The sequence below is a fragment of the Sesamum indicum genome, linkage group LG3 (assembly GCF_026168435.1).
Source record: "Sesamum indicum cultivar Baizhima isolate 11 linkage group LG3, ASM2616843v1, whole genome shotgun sequence".
Classification (NCBI taxonomy): Eukaryota; Viridiplantae; Streptophyta; class Magnoliopsida; order Lamiales; family Pedaliaceae; genus Sesamum; species Sesamum indicum.
In genome coordinates this window covers 18,346,682-18,364,217 of record NC_142659.1, presented here as the reverse complement: position 1 = coordinate 18,364,217, position 17,536 = coordinate 18,346,682, and the positions used below count along the sequence as shown (strand labels likewise).

The 17,536-nt window shown below is 34.2% G+C and overlaps 2 protein-coding genes across 4 annotated transcripts; one reads left to right on the top strand and one right to left on the bottom strand.

Moving 5' to 3' along the window:
• The first annotated feature begins 2,930 nt into the window (after positions 1-2,930).
• On the top strand, positions 2,931-11,885 carry LOC105158011 (C3HC zinc finger-like protein). 2 transcript variants are annotated; one of them, XM_088878690.1, is made up of 7 exons: positions 2,931-3,148; positions 3,480-3,687; positions 5,600-5,723; positions 5,876-6,213; positions 6,822-7,764; positions 8,793-8,995; positions 11,496-11,885. In XM_088878690.1, the coding sequence occupies exons 1-7, from the start codon at positions 3,057-3,059 to the stop codon at positions 11,574-11,576; spliced, it is 1,989 nt and encodes a 662-aa protein (XP_088734816.1). In that variant the 5' UTR covers positions 2,931-3,056; the 3' UTR covers positions 11,577-11,885. The 2 variants fall into 2 exon arrangements, with proteins under 2 accessions (XP_088734816.1, XP_011072908.1); XM_011074606.3 differs by having other exon boundaries at positions 2,933-3,148; positions 8,814-8,995.
• Positions 11,259-13,309, bottom strand: LOC105158012 (Cyclophilin-like peptidyl-prolyl cis-trans isomerase family protein). Of its 2 annotated transcripts, XM_011074607.3 has the most exons (3): positions 12,422-13,309; positions 12,049-12,198; positions 11,259-11,733 (listed from the first exon to the last, which is right to left on the bottom strand). In XM_011074607.3, exons 1-2 carry the CDS (start codon positions 13,216-13,218, stop codon positions 12,096-12,098), a joined length of 900 nt encoding a protein of 299 aa, XP_011072909.2. In that variant the 5' UTR covers positions 13,219-13,309; the 3' UTR covers positions 11,259-11,733; positions 12,049-12,095. The 2 variants fall into 2 exon arrangements, with proteins under 2 accessions (XP_011072909.2, XP_020548293.2); XM_020692634.2 differs by lacking the exon at positions 11,259-11,733 and having other exon boundaries at positions 11,939-12,198.
• Positions 13,310-17,536: the final 4,227 nt, after the last annotated feature.

Here is a 17,536-nt window from a genome sequence, read left to right as displayed (position 1 = left end):
GTGGATGCTGACGTGATAAAAAAAAGGTTAACCATCACCCACCACCACCAAGCCGGTCGCTGGAATTTTTTTTCCGGCGCGTCTCCGGCCACGCGTACCACCACTAAACTCGCCATCCTACGCTGATTCCAACCCTATAGCATGTGTTTCAATCAGAGTTCAAACATGTCCCCAATTGTTGATTATAGTCTTATCCTAAAATCTAGATTTATTTTCTTTCTATTCTCGATTCACCGTCGTCCGACCTACCCACTGTTCAAGACCACCACCAATCAACTCCCCATCCTCCGGCGAGTTGATTGCACCCAAGCCCATCCATTTTCATCAACTATTCGGTCGGTTCTCTTCATTTTTATTTTTGTCACTTTTTCATCGCGCCCACCATTGATTTTTCCGTCATATCTCCGTCACTAGCGATTATCTGGTTGGCGGACCAACACCTTTGTGTTCGCTCCCCATGGTGCACACATCCCTCCGATCAGTTTCCGTCAACGTTACATCCACGACTTCTCCTTAATGTTTTATTTTAGTGGCAATTTTAGTCCTATATGTTTTAATTTAGTAGCAATTTTGGTCCTTCCGACCAAAATTACCAGTCAGCAGCCATGTAAGATGTCACGTGTTTAAGTAGAGACCAGTTGGCAACCGAAACCCTAAGCCCTAATTTTTCCGGCTAATTTTTGGGTAATTTTGGCCGGAAGGACCAAAATTGCCACTAAATGAAAACATATAAGACTAAAATTGCCAGTTCAGTAGTTGCAGGATTAATTTTGCCACCCCCCTATACTTACAGGACTAATTTTGCAATTTTGCCTTTATTTAAAATATATTACGAAGGTTAAGTTTTTCACACAAAATTGACCCCAATTCTACAAATATCGTACTACGACATATTCTCAAAAAATCAACTTAAGGGCGATCAGAACTTACACAATCATGTAAACCAATTCGTTGACCTCCAAATATATAAAATAAACAATATTGTTTTATTGCTCCATATCTGTACAATAAAATAAAATATACATAAAAATTTAAGCTAATGACAATATTTTTACGAAAACAATGAAATGCAATAGATAAGAAAACTGTAATCAGTAAAAGCTACTTATTATACTAGTTTTGACACAAAATATTATACGTCGGACGGAAAAGGTTTTCACACTGCAACAACTGCGAAGTTTTTTTAAGAATGCAAAATGTCAAGTTTCCAAAGGAAGAATGAAACTTTTTATTAATGGATTATTTGTTAAGCAGGAACAAACTTCAAAGGTATTGGATGAAATTTTCCAAATCAGAGGAGGCTACGCATAATTACACAAAACCTTAGGAGATGACGGTGTAATTATAAACTAAACTACCCTTATAACGGTGAAAATATAACTCCTCATATGCATTAACGCGTGTAGATGTATGTAATTTGGTTATAGAAAATATTTATTTGACCTGCAATAAATCAATAATAAGTCAATCGGAGGTAAACATAGATTTTTTTTTTTTAAATTTTTTGTTAATATCAGCAATTCGGTGAATTTTGATTAACGGAAGGTTAGACTGAAGCAAAACTCAGGAGTACTAAATATAATTTTTTAAACTGTAAAGAGTTTATTTATAATTACATTAAACTTTAAAAAAGGGAAGCGTAATTATCCCAAAAAATATGTGGACTCTAGTACGTTTTGCATATTGGCTTAGCAACTTCTTGCAAACGCTCGGGTTTGTTGCTGGCTAGCATGCCTCGAACGTGGGGCATGACAATGCTAAAATTGAGTCTTTTATTTTGCATTTTCATAAAAATATAAATAATTTTATTTTTAAATATATTTATTTAAAACTAAAAATATATATATATTTTTAATTTTATAATTTAAATTAAATTAAATCACATATAAAGATTAATACACTAAATTTATTTTTCAAAGTTTAATATATGTACAACTGAATATTAATTAATTATAAAAATCATACATTATTAACTAGATTAAAAATTATTTGGGTTAAAAATATTTAAATAAATTATATTTACTTACTATAAATAATATCATTATAAGTATTTAAAAATTTAATAATTCCCCTTAATTATTTTTAAATTTATTTTTTTAAAAAATGAATTACTTTAAATTTAATTAATTTAATATTTAAAATTAAAATTAAGAACAAAAAAAATAAAAATATGGGACTTGGGTAAGGGTGGGGTTTAATTTAATTTAATATTTTTAAACAATAATTTCATTTTTGTAATGTATATTCATTATCAATTAAATCTAAGTCCTTGAAGTTTTTTTTTTTTTTATATATAAATTTAAGATTTGACGGTTGAAATTAATTGATAAGATCGGCTCTTATCTATATCCATACTATATAAAAAGAAAATATATTTTTCTCTCGCAAATGGGGTTATGATACCAGAACACTAATTTTATTGTTATGTCAATAATACTCATAAGTTGATTTTCTTTTTCTTTTTTCTTTCTTGCTTTCTTTCTTTTTTTTCTTCCTTTTTTAGAAATATGAACAGTTGGTTTATATATATATATATATTTTATTCATAATATATTTTAAAATATAAAATATTATTTATTATATGAATGCAAGGATGGCGTGCCATGACGGCTAGTATAATAAAGAAAGGATAAATACAATTATCTCTCATGAGGTTTGGTAATTAAAAAGGGTAAACATCAAGGGACATAGATAATTTTTCAAACAACGAGAGAGTATTCGTAATTATGCCAAATCTTAGAATGAATTGGTATAATTTTATCCTATAAAAAATATAACGATCTAGTCGAATAAAAAATAATATATAATAGATAAAGTTACGACGGTGATTTGATAAAAAGATTAATATCGTTGGTTAAGTTAAGAGCGATGATAAGTAAATTATATTTAAGAAAATAGTGAGGAACTTTTTGCTGATTTTTGAAATCATAACAAAGTTTTATAGTATTTGGGCCTTTTAGTTAATAGTTCACCCACTAGTTAGAGGAACTGCTTTCCCTCCGTCGGCTGCAGCAGCAGCACTCACCGATTGTGGGGCGGGACAGCGAGGAAGAGGGATGGCAGAAGAATCTGAAAAGCGGTTTGAAGCAATAATGAGGAAGCTCCTTCATACTCCGCCTAAATCCAAGACGAACGCTAACAACAGCAGGTATTTCTTTGATTTTCCCCTTTTCCTGACAAATCGGAAGCATTATAGCGAGTTTCATTTTAGTGTAATTTAATTTATGTGGGTTGGAATTCGTTCCTTTCTCTTCATTTGATTTCCAGTCAAATCGATTTCACATTGTATATAGGCACGATTCAGCGGTCAAATTCTTAAATAATCACTTTTCTCATGAAATTTTTGTCCAGGTAGTAGGATATTTGGAATTGTCTTGCCCCGCTCGCTACTTTCGTTGCTATTTCTAATTGCAGTGGAAGTATTGTTATCTTTATTGGCAGTTCTAATTTTTTTTGGCTCTCTCAACTGATTTTTGCAGTATGCATGGTGTTCACACATTAAGTGGTCGAAAGCGCCCGCATTCATCTTCAGCGCGGACGAAATTAGCAGGCAATGTAGACTCAGGGACCTTATTGTCGGTTTCCGTAACATCAACTCTAGCGCCAGCCTGCAGGCCTTGGGACCGTGATGATTTGTTTCGGAGGTTGTCCACTTTCAAGTCCATGACCTGGTTTGCTAAGCCACAGGTTTGAGACCTTTATTATACCAAGTTCTGTACTGTAATTTTGATGTGTCTGAGGACTTGTTCAAACTTTGTTTATGTTGTACTTAATAAATGTTCCCACCTAATATAATGAATGGGTTGCTAGAAGGCTTTCAATTCTGTAACACTTTTCAAATTTTATTTCCCCTTTTCCACGGTGGTTGTAAAATGTTACCTTAATCCAACTAGTTGTTTCCATTTTTTATATTCTTAATCGTGGTGATCCATTTAGTTTTCTTGGAACTCTTCTTTACAATAGTAAACAGTAAAAGAATACCTTATTCCTGTCTTAGTTTACTTGAAAAGGTACCGGCTTTACAGTTGGCAAAACAGCTATTTTGAACTTTTCCAAAAGCTGTAAATTTGTTAGATTTTTGTATAAATACATAAATAATGACACATATATGTATATATGTCAATTCGTGTACCTGAATATATGTGTCTGTACTATATGTTTTTGGCTGCATCCGGATGAACATTAAATTTGTTAGCTACTAGAATTGTACCTAATGGAAGGTGGTTGGTGATTATTTTTTTCTTGGTTATGTTATTGCATGCATTGTTTGAAAAGTCTTCTGCTCAATGGACCATCATAAGAAGGGAGCACTGTGCAAGAAATCTGGCAGAGAGATATGTTGCTTATTTTTACGAACAAGAAAAGCATGATTGGTGTATAATGGCCCCTTAGTAAAACATGTTATACAATTTAACAAACTGTGAAGAGGTGTGAGGACTTTAAACCCTAACATTCTTCATACACTTGGAAATGAAGTTAAAATTTTTGTAGTGTTCAATGTAAGATGCCCCAAGATCTCGTCAATTGCTTCTGTGCAAAGTGGGGGTGAATACAAGTGAGAGCATAAGAAGCTAACATTGTCATTTCGGGAACCAGGGATGCCTTTGTTTGATGGGTTGGGAAATAGAATACATAAAGGAAAGGGGCAAGATTCTAACCTGTTGAAGAAAGATATGGAAAGGAACAACTGGGTATTCCCCCCCTCTACGCTTACCAACTACCAATGCATTAGTAAAGCATAATATAAGTGAAAATCATATCTGAGTAATTAGTTTCTAGTGCTTCAAGATTGAAGAATCAGTTATATCACTGAAAATCATAGAAAAAGCTTTCCTTATGTAAAAGTTGCCATTGCAAGTTGATTTGGGACCTGGGTATTGTATTTTGTACTGTACAAGTTTGTTTCATGTGGTGGCTAAAAGATTAATCTTCTCAACTGCCTTGTTTTTTCAGAGAGGATAGTGAAATTAACTATTTCAAGTTTTGACACTTTTCCTCCTTAATGTCTCGAAGTCTGGAGCTAACATTGGTATGTGAACTCCATGTGCTTTCATCTTTAGATTTGAAATTTTAATTCCACCGAGAAGGCATTTCTTGGAACTGATATTTAAAGAATGAAGATAGAACGGGATGTTGCTAAGTGCTGAAATCAATGAATATGTTCACTATGAAGATCTACTAAAAGTGCACATTCAAAAAGTCTATATTAAGGATAGAAATTTCTTTTGGCCCAGCTCCTGATCAAATTGTGTGGTCCTTGGTTGGAGGATGTCAAAGATATGCTAAACTTCTATCTCCACATTTGTTATGAAGTAGAAATTGACAATACATTCTTACAAAACCATCAAGCATAAGTCCAACATTCACTCTCAAAATTTTGCCTCACATGGAAATGATATCGATTTTCTTTTCTGATCGCATTTATTTGTAAGCCCATGCATTTTAGAGGTGTAACTGTTAAATACTGCCTGCCCAATCAACAAATTGTATTTTCATTGTGGTGTGTTGGTCTTTCTTTTTCATAGCTTTTTCGAATGTATGTATATATAATATGATATAAGATAATTCAAGTGGGAAATGACATAATCCATACTTTTAGGTGGTGAGTCCTTTGGAATGTGCTAGGAGGGGTTGGCTTAATGTAGACATGGACACAATTGCTTGTGTGTCATGTGATACACGCCTCCTCTTTTCTACTCCATCAGCTTGGACGCAGCAACAAGGCAAGTCATACTTTACCCCAAGTAGCTTTTCCGCACAATATTGTTCTTCTCTAGGTTATTCTATGGTTAACAAGTTTATTGAGGGAAGATATGAAAATATGTTTTTAGCACAACTCCTGACTCCAGATTCTTTATGGTATATGCACAATCAGTTGAGAAAGCAGCTATGGTATTCAGCTTGAAGCTGGATAGTGGGCATAAATCACTATGCCCTTGGATTAATAATGCATGCACGGAAGATATTGCTAAGTTTCCAATTGTATCACGGGCTGATTTGATTGAAGATTACAAGAAACGCCTTTTCTCTCTGTCACAGCTAATAGCTCTTCCAGTTATTTTACCTGTGGCCATTGATAACATTATGAGCTCTCAGCTGGAGCAATTTCTTAGAGAATCTTCAAGTTCAGGATACAAGTCACCTCTTGAAAAGTCTAGGACAGAGCTATCAGGAGATGTACCCAAGTCAGTTTCTTCCATCTCTTATTATCAGGTCTGGGTGCAAATTTTTTATTAGTGCAAAAGATATTAGTCACTCGAAAGGAAACATGTGAATTCATATCCTTGATTCTTCATGCATGTCTTTGCCATTTTTATGTAATACGTTGCTGCTTATCATTATATTGATTTTGTGCAATAGGAATTCTTGACATGTCAAACACAGCTCTAAGTTATTGAGGCTTCATTTATCATATAGCTTAGATTACTTAGTGAGCTAGGATGTGAAACTTTATCGAAAGGTGTGTGCCTTTGGGGTTTGAAGCTTCCAATAGCTTTTGCAGAATGTTGTTACAGATTGTTGTCTGCTTGAGAGATATGGTAAAATAAAAGGAGCAGTTCTTGGTAATTTTCCCATGAAATCATGCATCCTCATGCCCCCCCTCATATTATGTAAATGATTCTTTTCCAATCCCATGAGTTAGTTGTGCATGGTAGTTTCACTACAACATCCATATGCTGATACTGAGCTAGGTCCATAGCTATAGTTCTTTGTTTATCATCATTTTCAATTGTTTTTCTCACTAAGTTGTTTTCTATAAGAAATGCTACAATCACAACAGTAAAAGTAAAGAGTAAATAATGACTTTTGGAAGTGTGCAGGCGCAGAAGCTCATAAGTTTATTTGGCTGGGAACCTCATGTGTTACCTTATAAAGTTGACCTCGAGGACGGAGAAAATCAGTCTGTTAAAGATGCCAATGTAATGGTTACAACCGGACAAAAGCGCAAAGTTAGCATCTATCATTTGTCTACTGGTGAGGACATGAAGGCTTCTGCTGAACTGCAGTTTGATCCTAGTTCTGTTGTTCTAGACTGCAATCTGTGTGGGGCTAGTGTTGGATTATGGGCTTTCTCTACTATCCCACGCCCTCTGGAGTATTTAAGATTTGTTGGACTTACGGAAGTAAATGGTAGAAATATCTCTACAGATTATGAGGTCTGTTCACAAGAAGGTTCTTCAGGCAATCAGATACATACTGGAAATCGGGAAGGTATCACAAATACTGTTACCACTGCTTCAACATCATTAGGTTTCACCATTGCAGGTGGTCCTCCACCGGCAATGCTGAATTACGGTGCAACCATATCCTTACCCATCATTGGCCATAATTTGAGAGCACGATTTTCAATGGAAACTGAAACAAATGATCAGTTGGCTGTCCAGAAGCTGCCACAAGTGGAGGAGGATCAACAAATGTCACTAGAAAGTGAAAATGCCACTGCAGAAGGAACTGTTGCAACACGTGGGATAGACTTCATTGCCAAAAACCCAGTGGAAGTCCCTCAAACTGTTCCAGAAGGTTCTATCTCGAATGTTAACTTGATTGAAAATCTGAGAACAATTAATTCAGCAGTTGCAGATCAACATAGGTTTGATGCTGAGAATAATGTTCTAAGTAGGAAGGATGGAGGGAATGAGTCTAACAGAAAAGAGATGGATGAGCCTAGAAATTGTGAACAGGGCAGCAGGTATCCAAGTAACCATCCAGACAGTCCTGGAATAGGGCCATTTGTGAAGCATACACCTTTGCCCTTTAGCCTAAGTAAGTGGATTCAAATCTCTATTTTTTGTTGTAAATTCATCATTCCTTATTCTGGATCTTGTGGTGCTTGCATAGTTGTGTTTTCACCCATTATCTTTATGGATGTTATCAATTATCTTTGGAGCTTGGTGATCAAAATAAACCTTAACTTAGTAGTTGACAAGCTTATCTTTCCAGTTTAGCATGTAACTGAATTTCCATTCATCTTGCATTCTAAGCTCTACCCACACTGTTTTAGGATTCCTTTGGTTCAAGTGACAGAAAAAGGAAAGTAAAAGTAAAAGGGGAGGGGAAGTGAAAGGGGGAGGGGGAGGGAGAGGGAAATAATAATAGTCTTCGTTCAAGTTGTTTGGTATAATTGGAAGGGGAATAAGTCTCAAATATTTCTCATTATTGAAATTGTGTTAAGAAGAAAAGACTAATTTTTGTAATTTACTTATTAATCCTTTGTCTTTATATTGTATTAGAAAATAAACAAGTTAATATTATACTAAAACAATTTTAGTATATAAAACATTTAAAAATCTTCTTAATAAAAATATTCGTCAAATAAGAATAAGAAATTTTTATTAATAAAAAATATTCATTACAATGAGTATGGTCCATTTATTTTTAACTATTCAATTTAAATAAAACAAAAATTACTACCAATGCTCGCAAATAAAGAAATTAAATTCGAACATCAGCACGTTGGTGATTTGGTTATCTTTTAAAAAGATTATGTACTGGTATTATTCCATTTATTCTCCCTAATCAATCCCAAAATTCTTATACATCCATTTTTACTTCCAGTTCTCTTGTACATCCACAGGTCATCCAACCAAACAAACCCTTAATGTAAACCAACTTTTGATAAAATGCTCACACAAATAAAGCTGTCAAGAAACTACTTTTATTAAGATGATAAAAAATTTGTGCTACTGGGATCTTAACATGTGATAACTGGCACATTTATTGTAATTCTTTCTTTCTTTACTTGTTATTTGCATCGAGCCATTGATACGATCTGCCATCATGATGATGGATAGTTGTTTATCTCATTATTGCAGGAGAGGATAAAAAACTACCTTCTTTAACCAAATCAAAGGAATTTGATCCCATCAAGCAGCACAGATTCTTTTGCCCCTGGATTATGTCGACGGGCAAATTTGTTTCTGGATGGAAGCAGACACTATCTGCTTTAGAAGGGAACAAGGAGCTCAACAATGTACCTGAATCTGACTTGATTGAGGTAAAAGAATATATATAGTAATTATCAAAACTAGAAAATAGAAGATAATGATTTTGTACATTGTGTCATTCTGATAGAAATAATGGGTGAATCCCCTAAAAGTTACATCTGAAAATTCACCTGAGAAATCAATTGCAGAATCAGCAGTTGCTAACTATGCTGCATTTATTTGATAAAAATAATTTGTTGCCTGGTGAATTCCATCCTGGTACACCGGCCAAGGTAATATCATTCTGCTACTGTAAGACAGGCTATGAGTGTTTATACCTTGAGATTTATGGAAAATCGACCCCTAACACGATCAAGGCTAATTGCATTGATCTTTAGTTACACAATGAAGACTTTCCTACTGGAACTTGAACGGAGATGCTGATAAGAAACCTTTAGAGATTTTGACTCCAAAGTTTACTAGACCAATTAGGATTTTCTATATCTGTAGTACACCAATGCTTTGAACAATTTTCTTGGATCTTGAAAAACTGCATTAAGTACCAGTACTTCACTGAAATAAGACTACAAATAAATCTGCCCGTGTCTGTTAGAGTAAGCTCTAAAACTTTTGTTGAATGTAATACTAATTTGTCCTTTGTACATAATGGGCTGACCTTAAACCAACATTAGTGAGTGAAAAAGTTCCCATTTACTTTATAGACAGGGTGAGAGATCTATCATGTGCTCCATTCACCATTATAAACGTAAACTGCCCTGGAACAGAATTACAATAGTGAAGCTGCTTTGAGGTAGAAAAGCTATACTTATGGTCTCAGAGCATTCTCATGGTTATTTCTTTTCAGTTATTGTGAAATGTTTTAGCAATCTAAGTTGAAGAATTAAACATTTCGAATGAATGCTAATCGCTAGCAATATGCTGTATCTCTGTTACATTGTACCTGCTTTGTGATAAGAGTACTGATTTTGAATTGAAAAAATGATCCCATTAGGTTCACTACTTTGCTAAATCATATTCATTCCAAGTTTGCCAAATTCAAGATTCTTCGTTGCCCGGTTCACTTTAGAACAACTAGAATGGATCAAGATTGTAGCTCATTGCTTATTGCAAATGATTTTATCATCAATGAGTTTATATAAGATAAATGCCTGTGCATGTGCTCAATTGCATACATAAACCACAAATGGAATTTATTGTGCATAATTGTGCTATTTTTATCTGTATGGGCCTGCTTGTATGACTGGGGATGCATCAAATTTAGAAATCCTATTGCCTAGGATCTAAGTCTTGTGTTTGGGATGATTAAAAACTTGGAGGGATGGAGACTGATTCCTCAAAGGTTGGAATCTTACATTTAAATTTAGGCATCAAAATACCAAATTTTGTAGATAGTAGATACTCCGGTTACTGCCTGAAATCTGAGAGTAATATTCTACCAGAGATTCTGATCTTTCAGAAACGTGCAGGCCAAGTAGATCTGCTATCTAATCCAAACAACATATTGGAATAGATAACAGGTTCTCAAAATTTTCATTGTTTTATTCCAATTCCCCTGGTGTTTCCTACTAAACAAATGGTTCCTATGTGTACGCAAAGAATTTACATTGGTCATTGGTAGACACTATTCTTTGACATTATTTAAATTCAAAATCTGTAGCTGGATCAAACTGGCATGATAGATTCTGAGCTTAATGACAGGTTATGATCAATAAGATTGTGAATGAGTCAGGTAGTTTTACTTGTGTTTCAGAGTTTGAATTAATGGTGCCTAGTTGATGATGAGTATTAGCTATTTCAACAGCTTGTTTTTCTGGTGGCAATTGCATGAGAACATATACTAGAGGATTGATGGTCAAGGTTATTATTGCAGGGAGAGGGAGGAAGAGAATGAGCAAGGGTTCTTCCCAATAAAGTGATTTGTGTATTAATTATTCGTTTGTTAGTTTTGTCGGGTGACAAAAACTACTAGCATTGTGACTTGAATTTCACTAATTGATGATTCTGAAATACCGGGAAGGAGGATGTTAGATTGTTGTTATGCATCGAAAATATGTAAGTTACTCCGAAGCCAAGAGCAGCATGTCCCGTTTTAGATCTTGAAGGCTGCCAAGTGTTAAGTTTGCATGAAATGAAAGAGTTATAAATTGGTTGAAGGTAATCAGCATCATCACATTCAGTGTAATTGCATAATATCTAGCTGATTTTATTTCTAAAAATAGAGAATTGTGCACTTGTCAGCAGGTTTTAGCACCGTTGCCACATGTCTTGTATCTTATTTTTGCATTTGGGGCATAGTTAGCTTAAAAGTATGGGTTCCAGACAAATTGCACATATGGTAGTTTTTCATATGAGAATGTAGTTTCAGAGTTATATGCTCTTGGAGGTCCTCTTACATATAGTTCCAGCTTTATGGTCTCACACTGTGACCCTAAAAATGACCAAGGTTGATGAAGTAGTAGAATATATTTGAAGTGCAACCAACTATTAAGTTCTCTGTTATCTTCATCTGGTAAAGGTATGCTAATTGTAGGTACTGTTACTACCGTGCAGGTGGATGATCCAGTTGCCTCTGTGAAAAAACTTTTCACCTCTCCGAATGATAAGAGAACCAAAGTTGCTGGTGGAAACTAGAGTATGAGATGCTACTCTGTCTGTCTTGAAGCATGCCGGACTCACAGTCTGATCTGAGCTAAGGACCAAGTAATGTCAATGTGATTGTGAGTTTCAAAACCCTGCAGCTCCCCAAACTGTTAGTTGGTGTTTTACTGAAGCTTCACAATCTCCTTTCCTATAGATAGGCAGTAGAAGACTTTAGCATAGAGGACAGCGAGAAATCTCTATTTGATAGGGGGAGCAGCGAAAAATCTGATCTGTACATGATATTTTTGCCTCATACAATTTTTTCAATTATATCGAATAGCAAAATTGCCTTCCTCATCATTAATGTGTTTGCTCGTGCACATTGGAATAGTAGTGGCCTTGCGGCCTCTATCTATAAAAACATAAAAGAGAATCATATTACATTGATACATGAATTTGTTTATGATCGTCTCCAGAAATACACAGCCTGGGATAGTGACAGCTTGGAAACATGAGGGACTACCTGGAGTATCCTTGAAAGAATGAATTAGATTTTTAAAGTAGTGGAAGTCATCCTATGAGTCCGCAATTTGTGATCACAACCTTTGAGTACGGCCGGTTGAAGCCTCTTTCTGCTACTACAGCCCTCTTGTCTCCTATCAGCTTTGCTACCCTATGCGCCACAATAAAGATTCCCATTAGTGAAAATGGAGGGAGACATCTTAAGGGACATTGAAGAATAGTGAGAGCTGAGTAACGGTCTGATACTTGGTTGATCAGGTTTACTATTTAAATAGATACTGTGAATTGTTAGATATACATGACAATACTATGTTTAAATGAGTAGGGGTGAACTGTGAACCTCTATGGAGCCACAAAAGCCCAGAAAGGAGTACCTGAAGTATGGCGAAGTGGAGTTCTCTTGCACGGTCTTCACTCGGCTGATTCTGTCGACAACATCCATTCCTTGCAGGACCGTCCCCACAACCAAAGCCGAGCCATCCAACTCCGGTGAGTCTTTAGTAGCGATCACAAACTCGGTGCCATTAGGATCCATGCCGACCTCTTCTTGATCAATTTCCAGCTTCCCTTTCCGGGCAACCAACTTGAGTTTTGGGGGTGGTTTTGATGGGTCTCTCACAATTATGCTCACGCTCCTCGCCACATTCTTGGTTCCTGTACAATTTTCATTTTGTTTCTCCCATTCTTCAACCAGCCTATCCACTGCCACTTCCCTCCCCGTTTTCCTCGCAAGCTCTGCATCCGCACCATATGATCTCAGTCCCGCGTGCTGCACATAGTTTGGCATGATTTTTACAAACTCTTTTCTGCGATAGCTCACGCCGCCCGCTCCACTTACAATATCGCCAAACCTAGCAGCACCAGCAGGGACACTGTCGCTGTATAATCCAATGATAATCCTACCAATAGCCTCTCCGTCTACAGACACATCGATAAATGCCTGCTTCGTGGGAGCAGGATCTGCACAGTTGGGACTGATCGTTTCAGCTCTCAGTGGGTTGGTGTTGGGGGTAATCAAGAGTAAAAGCAAGGATGAGGATGCAAAATCTCGTCGGAGGATGGGATTTGGATTTGGATTAGATCCAGAAGAAGGTGAAATTCTTGCACAAGGCGCCAATGGCTGTTTTATTGGCGTGAGATTGTGGTACAACACCCGAGCTGAGCAATGCATTGCTGAATCTGTTGAGAGAAAAAGTTTGGTCTTGAGAGCAGAGATAGCATCTGTGTGTTTTGGATAAGAAAAGGGCTGCAATCGTTGTGGCATGAAATCCCTTTTTGGATTGATTCTGCCGTGTCCAATATCAACATCCCCTGCTGTTAGTTGCTAACGACAAGGTGCCTGTGAGAAATAGTACAATTATTCTTTTTTTTTTTTCTAAAATACATCGACACATTCTGAGATTATATTTAATAATATAAATAATTTATATATTTTGTAAAATTATAAATACACCCACTACAATGTAATTACACTGACACTAATTTTGTGAAATTTTTTCTACACAAACACTCCCTAATATACATTACATTGACACCCTTTATATCATACTAATATTAAAAAGAAAAAGAATACCATCAACACTCACAAATGACGGCTAATGATACTACTGCATTAATTTTTTTGAAACCAAAAATACCTTTCAACTGATAAGATTACGAATTTATTCAATTTTATAAATTTTATATTAATTGATAAATTAGTTTTCTTTCTTTCTTCAATATAATGTATTAATTTATAAATTTTACTCTTATTTACAATATAGTATAAAAAATTATTAATTACATGTACACAAAAATGGCATGCCGTGACGATTAATTTTAAAAAAGACAAAGAGTGTATGTATACTAAAGTCTAGCATTAAATGGTGTAAATGTAAGCTGTCATTATTATTATTATTATTTTTCTTGGGTGATTACAACCTATCCAAAACTTTTATCTAAAGAAAATACATCAAGATTTTCAAAACTACATTTACCTATACTTCAATAATGGGTATTAGAAATCCCAATATTTTTTTTAATTAAATGGGTCTTTCCGTTCACTAAAAGTTTCTCCATATTACAAGAACATCATCCATTAGAAATTTTTGTCACGTATTATTGTTGAAGTTTTTCTGTTTTATAATTAATCCTATATGATCTTATAATGCTTTAAAAACAATAATAAAATATCCTAAAGGTCTAATTAAAGACCTTTTAACCACAAGAAAGCTAAGATTTCAAATCCAAATTCAATCATAATACTATACTTAGATTTAAAATATTTAGATATTATTTAATATTCTCTCTTAATTATCACCTGTAGTATTGTACTTGCTATACAAATATAAAATTTTAAGTTAACTTCTAAATGTTGGTTTTGAACGAAAATAGTCTACTAAATGTTCTTAAGATTGTAACAGTAACCATACATGTTCATTAATCTTGTAAAAGATAGAAGATAAATGTAAAATATTATCAATATTGATACTTAGAATATCTATGGTAGAAAAGTCCGGTCCATTTGATTCAAAAGTTCAATCGTAATCAAGATAAAATTAACAGTAGAAGTCCAAAAGAGTCAAGGACCCCCGTAGACCAGCTAAAACCTATTGGTGACACCAAGCTGGTGGCCCAACTAACTTAGTTGACACGTCAACAACACTTCACATTTTAGATGAACTGTCAATCCAAAATACAAATCAAGAGGAGATATGCTTGCCCATGGGAACGTTCTGGCTAAAGCCAACATGTAACTACTTCCCCCTAAATAAATTTGATCTAAGTTAGTTAAATAAATTCTTAATATATGAATTGTGGAGACTGAGTGGTAATCACATGAATAAAGCACTCAATGAGAAATAATCTGAATTAGGTTGTTATATAAGTGTTGGTACACCCTCAACCATAATTCAAACTTGGGAGGAAAGTTTTTAAGAGAAATTTGGAGGACCAAATTATGCATATTCGACCTAAAGAATCATCGATTGATCATGAGAAAAACAGAGTGAGGAAATAAGCGGCCGTACGAGTGGTGAAGAGTTAGGGGTGGCGTAATCACCACTGCTTGTATGGATGAAGTCCGTCCAATACAAGAAAGAAAGTGAAGACAGGTAAGAGATGGTGGTATGTTTGGCTTATTTTAGGATGAACACATCAATTCATTATATTATCATACATATAAACCAAGAAAATTAAACATTATATATACATATCAATCTTCACGCTTACGTTCTCTCTATACAAACAAAATACAATTTTTACTTTAACTGACAAAGAGGAGAAAATTGATACTGGCCCGACCCCTGCCTGAGTATAGCGTGTAGATCTAGTTTTCGACAGGCAGACACCTCAAAGTCTATTCCTGAAAGAAAATATCAGCAAAGGAGTGAGCCTACCACTCAATAAGTAAATAGCTAGCCCTATCTATATATGTATATCAAACACAGCCCAAATAAGATAAGTAGGCAACATGCATGGAATACAATCAATTTAATTCCAACATAATCAACTTCATCGCACCACATAGCTAACTCGCAATAAAACAACCAATTAAACTCCATTTCTTTTAGTTTGCTTACCAGAAGGTGATATCGTGTTTTTCCCTTCAATTCAATTTCACCGTTAAATAAGTTCAAGTGAATCCCCTTGACAACCGGCTCATTAATCCCATTTCGCATCATAGCTCTTTTCATCTTTTCAACAACATCAAGGGGTATTCACACCACAAGTATATTCAATTTCCACTACTCCCTCATTTCCACATATCACCATTCTTGTAAGCAACTAGTAACGTAAAATTATATATCAATATATTCTCATTCTCAGACACTCACAACGCATCACACAAACATTATATTTCAACGTATTTTCTCATTCCACGTACACAATATAGTTAATCAAATTAAATCATTCACCACTCCTATATTTTCAGATAAATCAACGTCAGCATGAACCACAAATTTATATAATAGTAATACGATAAATAAAGAAATTATATATAGATTGTTTACTTACGTCGACCTTACAACGCTTCTATCTACTCAATCGATAATTGTTACTCTTTCACCTTATCCCTATATCCTATAATAAGTTATACCACATACAATTAATATATCGAGAATATAATAATTTCTTTTAAATATAATATTAAATATTATTCGTACAGTTTCTGATAATTCTCTAATATTTCAATTCTATCAAAATATAAATTTTCGTTTTAGTTCTTCTTAATAACTAGACACTTTAGGCTTCATAGAAATATTTATAATTTATCAAGTAATTCATAGGAATTCATTTAACCAAACCCCTTATATATTTATAACTATCATTTTTAATAACATTTCTAAATTAGATTATCATTAAAAACTTCATTTTTCCTCTTTACTAACATAATATTTATTAAATATAATTTTTGAAATATTTTCATGAATTTTCTATCAATTTCTCGCTATTATATAATTTTATTAAACAATAATACATAGAATTACGTATTTGGTTAATAATTCTGATGGAATTGTATAAATTAGCTATAGTAATATTCAAATCTAATAAATTTAATAATCTAATTAACCAACAATATCATTTTTATATCCACTTTGATATTTAATTCGACACTATTTTAAATAATCAAATATTCATCGCTTAATATAAACAACATTAAATAAATAGATTAATTAAATAATATAATTATATAAATTTATAAAAATTAAAATTACAAATTTCCGTACCTCTGTTTCGAAACCCGGCGCGAGAAAGGATTGCAATTTTAATATGTGTACACATTGTGTTGTGTATGTGGGTGTGTGTGGTTGTAATTGAGACGGGAAAGAGAGTGAGGCAGTGGGGGTGGTGGCCCACCAGCCCACTCTCAACTCTCTCCCTCTCTCTCTAATTATATATATATATAATATTATTATTATTTATTTATTTAATTAATTTTTTCTCAAAATACCCATTACATCCTTCTTGCATTTTCTTAATTAATATAATTTGCTCTCAAATATTATAACAGACTTCAATTTAATTCATTCAAATTTTATTATATTCCAAATTATGACCTATATAATTTATTTACTAATCACTAAGTTTCATAAAGATTTTATCAATTAATCCTACAATTATGTGTTATAATCTTTGGGGCGTCACAGGTTTACTTCCCTTTAGTTCCTAATCAAACAACATCCGATAGCGGCTTCATTAAATCAAGACGACACAAGCAACGCTCGACCGTAATCCGTCCGTTGTAGCCTCGTCTAACTCAATCCAAAAAGGGTTTTTTTATGAAAGAGATGCATTGGGAGTTCCGAAAACCGAATCCAAATAAGCATTATGGGTGACTGGATTGAAGTCCGGCATCCATTTAAAAATCGTCATAGGAAAACCATCAAGAAACATAATTTGCTTCAGCCGAAATCATCCTCATTGCTTAACATAATGGTATGCTTTACATTGATATCTCCAATTGAATGTGAACGAGGGGATAGGGATTCGGCAGCCGCATAGGGTTG

Coding starts and splice junctions, on each gene's coding strand:
- LOC105158011 (XM_088878690.1), top strand. CDS start 3,057: ATGGCAGAAGAATCTGAAAAGCGGTTTGAAGCAATAATGAGGAAGCTC. Junction 3,149..3,479: donor ACGAACGCTAACAACAGCAG/GTATTTCTTTGA, acceptor TGATTTTTGCAG/TATGCATGGTGTTCACACAT. Junction 6,214..6,821: donor CTTCCATCTCTTATTATCAG/GTCTGGGTGCAA, acceptor GGAAGTGTGCAG/GCGCAGAAGCTCATAAGTTT.
- LOC105158012 (XM_011074607.3), bottom strand. CDS start 13,218: ATGCATTGCTCAGCTCGGGTGTTGTACCACAATCTCACGCCAATAAAA. Junction 12,199..12,421: donor TCCACTTCGCCATACTTCAG/GTACTCCTTTCT, acceptor TGTGGCGCATAG/GGTAGCAAAGCTGATAGGAG.